Below are 6,921 nucleotides of genomic sequence, written 5' to 3'. Positions count from 1 at the left end.
TTCTCTGTGGCTTTGGAGCCTGTCCTGGAACTAGCTCTGTAGACCAGGCTGGTCTCGAACTCACAGAGATCCGCCTGCCTCTGCCTCCCAAGGTGTCTCTTTCTTGATTTATTCTTTGACCATTTCATCATTTTTTAACGCGTTTTCCGTTCCTCTGAGTGTGTATATTTACTAGAGGTTTTTCTTTTCGCTGTCAATTTTGAATCTTAGTGCATTATGGTCAGACAGTATACAAGGTGTGATTCCATTGTTTTTGAGTTTGTAAAGGTCTGTTATCGTATCCAGAATGTCATCTATTTTTAGAAAAACTTCTATATGCCACTGAGTAGAATGTGTATCCTTTGGTGCTTGGGTAAAATATACTGTAGATATTGTTCCATTTGATATATGATATCAACTAATTCTGATGTTTCTCTCTTTAGTTTTTTTGTCCACATGACCCATCTCTTGGAAAAAGTAGGGCATGAAATCACCTACTATTAATGGATTGAAGTTAATCTGTGTCTTTACAACCAGAACTAGATTTTTTTTAATGAAATTGGGTTAACCTCAAGTTTGGTGCACATATATTTAGGATCGTAATGTCTTCTTGATGAGAATGAAATGCCTCTTTTGATCTCTTCTGGGTAGTTTTAGTTTGAAGATGTTTTATGAGATATTAGGATGGCAATGCTTGCTTCCTATCTCCTTTGATTGGAGTACTTTCATACATCTGTTTACTCTAAGATAGTACCTAACTTTAAACTGAGATGTACTTCTTGTAAGCAATGGATGGATTTTCTTTCTTTCTTTCTTTCTTTCTTTCTTTCTTTCTTTCTTTCTTTCTTTCTTTTTTTTTATTTTCGAGACAGGGTTTCTCCATAGCTTTTTTGGTGCCTGTCCTGGAACTAGCTCTTGTAGACCAGGCTGGTCTCGAACTCACAGAGATCCGCCTGCCTCTGCTTCCCGAGTGCTGGAATTAAAGGCGTGCGCCACCACCGCCCGGCTTGGATTTTATTTCTTGATCCATTCAGCCAGTTTGTATCTTTTGTTTGGAGAATTAAGGTCATTGATGTTATTATTGAAAAGTGTGTGTGTGTGTGTATGTGTGTGTGTGTGTGTTCGTTTTTTGGCTTTTCGAGACAAGGTTTCTCTGTGTAGCCCTGGCTGTCCTGGAACTCACTCTGAAGACCAGGCTGGCCATTCATACTGTGTGCTGGTGGGGCTTCTGGTCCCACAGCCCTGGTTCTGATGCAGCTGTGATATGTCTCTATTGTTCTGTTTATCAGTAAGACTCAGAAGTCAAAGGCTGGGGTGAAAACCTGCTAGCTCAGGTTGAGTAGCAACTAGCTGACCTTGCTTTTTGGTCAGAGACACTGCAAGAGATGCATCTCTTCTCTCATCCCAGAACCAAGAGGGAGTTCAAACTCCAGTTCCCGCCCTTTATTCCTGTGGGTCTCTATCCAAATTTCTGGCTTCTCTATGTCCATTTCCGGTCAGCTAGTCACTGGTTCCTCCCTCTGAGTCGAGGTATAACTTTATTGGGCACTCACAGGCGTGTCAGGGTGCGATCAGAATATCCCATGACAGTTCTGAGTTTATGATGGACAGAGCAGGTTGGGGAAGCAGAGTCAGTGTGGGGCAAACTGGGCTTAGGGGTTGGAAATGGCTTGAGTGGAATGAAGTCAATAGACAGAGGCCCGGCCGCATAGACAAGGATGTGTGTTCTGTTCCAAGCCTCCAGCTCTGGGTGGAAAGGTTGGGTACAATGTGAGAGAGTCCTGTTGTTTGGGGAGCCTGGGCCAGGTGTAGAGCTGCTTTGCAACGAAGGCACAATTAGGCTGGTCACTGGCTGTGGGACCCAGGCTAAATGTGGGTGGTGGTCGGATGAGGCCGGGGCAGGACCCAGCGTAGACCCCGGGGGAGAATGTGAGAAGTCTGGGTGCCAAGTCAAGTTTTATCATATATATCGATGACTAAACAGTGTAGTTTAATTTTTCCTAGTTTTCAGTTTTCTAACATCGAGTCCTGACTATATATCTACAGATTATATGTATATTTTATCACCTCTTCACTCAGTTTGTTATTTGGATATGACTTTAGTAATTTTTTACTGCTGTATGGAATTTTGCACAACCCTGAACTTGAGGGTCACAGTATTTTAGAACTATTATAAGTAATGCGTCTATCAGCAAGCTCATGCAGACAGACGCATTACTTATATGCATAAGAAAAGGAATGAGCTGTTTGCTGTTGCTTTAACGAAATCTTGGGTGGGTTTTTCTGTTTTGCCACTTTCCAGCTTCCCACTTCAGGCTTAAAGCAGCATCCATTCTGTGCCCCTTTGTGGAGGCAATTAAAAGCAGTATCTTCTAGGGGGTGATAGCCATTGGACAGAGTCTCTGCTTTTAAGGTTCTGTTTCTTAGCCTGAGCTGCAGAGCTGTGACTCAGAGGGTCTGCCGCAGGGCCATGGATCCTGCAAGTGTGTCTAGCGTTTTGCTGCCCCTGTTCTGGGCCTGTCAGATCCAGAGGATGGGAATAAATGAGGAACTGCAGCAAAAATGAGAAACTTGGGCTTCAGCTTCACGTCAGCAGATGTGCCCTTACCTCACACCTCCCTGAGCATTCTCCCAGTTACCAGGAGGCTCTCCTTCCTTGGTGACGGCCAGTGTCCTCTCGCTGGTCAGCCATCCCGGTCCACAGTTGTTTCCAAGGGCTCCTAAGCTTGACACTGACTGTTGTTTCCCCATGGTAAGGTAAGCCAAGTGAAATGGGCGTGGGAGATAGGGAGCAGTTGTCGGGTAAGAGAGTTTTCGGATATCTCTATGATCCGTTATTAATACATTCCTAAGAATAGATTTGTTTGAGAGTGTACCCTTACAGCGGCTCCTTGGTCATCGTCCACTGCCGCCTGTTGTGTCTCACTTCCCAGTGCACTCTAGTGTCTTCTACACTGTTCTCTGTGTCCCCTCTGAGCTCTTTCCCCTTCTCACCTGCAGCTAATCCCCCGGGTTAGTCTTTCCTGTGCTGCAGGGGTGATCTTTGCCTCTGAGATAATGCTTGTCCTGTGCCGTGGGATTTCCATGCTGTGGCCACCGGGTCTCACCTTCCTGAGGGACTCCAGTGTTAAAGGTATACCTGCAGATCCCCTTCTACAAATGTTCCCTTAGAGAGACTATAGAAGTGTCACCATTGCTCTCTCTGTTTTCCCACTAGCTGTTGCTAACAGCACTCCTGGTACTATGGAGTGAACTGGCAGCCGGGAGAGACTCTGTATGTGCTGAATGCAACAGAGAAAAGAACACGCAGACTGCAACTCTTTTGATTATATAGAAACCCCCAACTGCAAGGCTTAGGGGTATAGAATTTGGCGTTTGTCTTCAGTTTTGGCTTTACTCTGGTCTAATTTTTTTTTGACATATTCCAGTTTTCCCCATTTTGGAAAAGGAATATTTACTCTGTACCATTCTATGTTTGAAGTGTGCAACTTTTCATGTTATAGTGATGTGGGGTTCCCCTCTGTATGCTGTGAATATGTGTTATTACCATTGGTTAATAAAGAATCTGCTTTGGGCCTATGGCAGGGCAGAATAAAGCCAGGTGGGAAATCCAGAGATATAAAGTAGGTGGAGTCAAGGAGACACCATGTAAGCTGCCGAAGGAAACAGACACCAACCTTACTGGTCTGCCACAGCCCCAGGGTGATACACAGATTAATAGAAATGGGTTGATTTAAGATGTAAGAGTTACTTGGTAATAAGCCTAAGCTGTTGGCCAAGCAGTGCTGTAATTAATATTGTTTCTGTGTGATTATTCTGGTCTGGGTGGCCAGGAAACAAAGAAGCAGCCTCCGTCTACATTATGAGAACTCACAGTTAAGAGACTTTGGACTTTTAAAGTTATACTGAATTAATTTTATGCTATAAAACGGTCACAAACCTTTGGAGATGAGGGTTAGAAGGTTATGGCTTACAAGTGATGTTTTGGTGTCAAGTTGACAAGGAATGGAATTATAATGGATAGTGTTACTAACTTGACAGAGTCTAGAATAACCTAGAAGATGTGCCTCTCAGCTGTGTTCATGGGTCATTTTCTAAGTTAAGACTGGGTGACACCAACCCCTGACAGGAGATTTGGACTCTCTAAAATGGGGAAGTGGTCTTAGTTATCATTGGGTTTCTTCTCTGTGATTGTGGATACGCTGTTACCAGCTGTTCTGAGCTCCTCTTGTCTGGACTTCTCTGCCACAGTGGCTTGTACCTTGTACTGTGGAAGGAAGTAAACCTTGTCCCTCCTAAACTGATTACGTCAGAGTGTTTCAGCATAGTGGCAGGAACGGAGACTAGTTAATTTGGGAGTTAGAATCCACCACTGTTATGTTGGAGAACATGATGGGCAGGCAAGCATGATTCCGGGGCAGAAGCTGGGAGCTCACATAGCCAGTTACAGGCAGGAGACAGAGAAAAATAACTGGGGAAGATTGTGAAACCCCAAAGCCCACCCCAGTGACACAGCTCGTCTAGCAAGGCCACACCTCCTAATATTTTCTAAATAGTTCCACGAGCTGGGAAGCAAGCATTCAGACTTATGAGCCCATGGGGGCTATTCTCATTCAAAACACCACAATGGGCAGCCTGCAGGGGAGCTTTGAAAACTCGGCCTCATATGGGAGAAAGAAATGACGGGGGCTGTAACTTCTGTTCTTTCACATCAGAAAACCGGGTGTCTCCCAAATCTCTTTTCCTCATTTCTGCTTGAAGTCTCGTTGGCTGGTGCACATCACCGGGCTGTGCCAGCCGAGAGGGTGCTGGGCACGTGGTTGCTCTAGTGTCTTTTAGAGAGAAGACAGAGTCAGTGGTATCTGCACAAGCCTCATTGGACACCCTTCCTTTGCTTTTTCTCTCCCTACACATCCAACTTTGTAAACACACATAAGATTAGCAGTTGACAGAAAACAGTGTGGCAGTAGCTGTGTTATTTCTCCAGGGGGCTGCTCCATCTTTCTCCATGTGACTTAGACTACGAGAGACTGGCTTTTGACAGCGGAACCAGTTCTGTAGGGTTCCTTCAAGGGCCTTCCTCCCTGCCACACGGGAAACACCATCCTGGCTAATGTAGTAGTGTGAACAGGAACTTCCATATCCTATGGCTTTTTTTTTCCCTTTCAACAATGTTGGTTGTGGTTTGGATGGGAATGGTTCTCATAGGCTCATGTATTTGAGTGCTTGCTTCTCAGTTGGTGGAACCGTTTTGGAAGGACCAGGAGGCGTGGCCTTATTTGAGGAGGTGCGTCATTGAGATTTCAGAAGCTAGCACCATCCCCAGTTAGCTTGCTCTCTCTGCCTCATGGTATGAGTTCTCAGATACTACTCATATGCAGTACCAAGGCTCCAGCATCAGCCTGTTGGAGGACACTTACTAAGCTATGGCGTTATAATGGGGACAAGTGGTAATGATAGAGAAAGCTCCCTCGGAAGTCTCAGGTCCCAAGTATGTGACTAGTAAAGCAAGTGGGGTGGAATAGATTATAAGATGACAGCCAAGCCCTCAGCAGTCCCGGTAACTTAGCACCGCTGCATAGGTCTCACTGTCCACTCACCGTATGCATGGATGCTTCACGTCATCGTCACTCCGGGACCCTGACCCACGGAGCAGATCCATCTGGGATGCTGCTTATCTTATGAGGGAGGAGAACACAGACAGTGAATGAGACGTTGTCTCTTAAAGCTTCTCTTCACATGTGAGCCAGACAGGACCCACACCCACTCTCTAGTAAATAAGACAGAAAGTATGATCCTCTCAAGGAAGGGCCTGCGACTGTTTCCCACAGTGAGAGAACCTCCTCTGCTCTCTCGTGACCTTGTGACCTTAGGTGCGTATGGAAACTACAGTGTGCAGACCAGTCCTGTCTCCAACCCACATCAACGCCACGGCTTCAGAGACATTCACGGTGCTTCAGCAGAAGATGAGAATCGTTGAGGAGCAGACCAGCTCTCTGAGGGATGACCTGATCATGCTGGGCTACGGGGACAAACGGTAACGGGAAGATTAACTAGACCGAAAAGCAGAGGAGGTAGATGCTTCTGGAAAATGTTTCCGTGTGAACTTTGACACAGACACGATGTTAGGTAGAGTTGCCGGTCTGTGATAGAGTACGTGTCTTTGTTACTTTTCTGTGGTTATAAAGGCACCTTATCAAGGAAATGGCTTATTTGGAGCTTATGGTTCCTCAGGGCTACAAGTCCATGGTGGTGGACTGGGGGCCGAAAGCATCGGGAAGCTGGGGCAAAAGCAGGGAGCTCACTTCTTGAGCAACAACCGGGAAACAGGGCAGTTACAGGAATGGCAGGAGCCTTTGGAGACCTCCAATTCCACCCTCAGAGACCTACTTCCTCCAACAAGTCCACACCTCTGAGCCCTCCCCAAGCAGGGCTCTCCCCCAGGGGATCCGGTCCTCAGGTGCTGGAGACTTGGGGCAAGTCTCATTCACAGCACCAGCGTATGTCAGTCAGATCTCTGGTGCTATGACAGATACCCATGAGGACATCCTGAGGGAAGGAGGATTTGCTTTCGGCTTACCATTTCAGACATTTGCATTCTTGGTGTTGAACCTGTCACTGTGGGTCCGAGGAGAGGCAAGGCATCATGGGAGAGAAGGCGTAGCAGAGCAGACCTGGTCCTTCTCGGTGGCCCAAAGAGTAGGGCAGGGAGAGTGGGGGGAGACAGTTCCTTCAGCAGACCACAGCTCCTAATGGCGCCTTCAGTGTGACCTCATGTGTGTTAACTCTCCACTGTGTTACCTACCCATGGTGGGGTCTACCAGATGGACCAGTGAGCTTGGACATTGGAGCCCATGGGGAGCACTTTATATACAAACCATAACATGCAGCCACAAACACTGGTTTTGATCTTATTTGGAAATAGTTAAAAGAACTGAAATG

General features: G+C 46.3%; 1 protein-coding gene across 1 annotated transcript in view; it reads left to right on the top strand.

The window, feature by feature from the left end:
- Ccdc150 (coiled-coil domain containing 150) overlaps window positions 1–6,921 on the top strand; it is a 71,242-nt gene that overhangs the window by 2,387 nt on the left and 61,934 nt on the right. Inside the window, exon 2 of the mRNA XM_005366420.2 lies at window positions 5,853–6,016. Coding sequence (XP_005366477.1) covers window positions 5,853–6,016 — 164 coding nt within the window. The remainder of the gene's footprint in view (window positions 1–5,852; window positions 6,017–6,921) is intronic.

This window comes from Microtus ochrogaster, unplaced genomic scaffold (genome assembly GCF_000317375.1).
Source record: "Microtus ochrogaster isolate Prairie Vole_2 unplaced genomic scaffold, MicOch1.0 UNK8, whole genome shotgun sequence".
NCBI classification, from domain to species: Eukaryota; Metazoa; Chordata; class Mammalia; order Rodentia; family Cricetidae; genus Microtus; species Microtus ochrogaster.
Note: the sequence above shows the minus strand (reverse complement) of the source record. Positions and strands in the feature narration are given on the sequence as shown.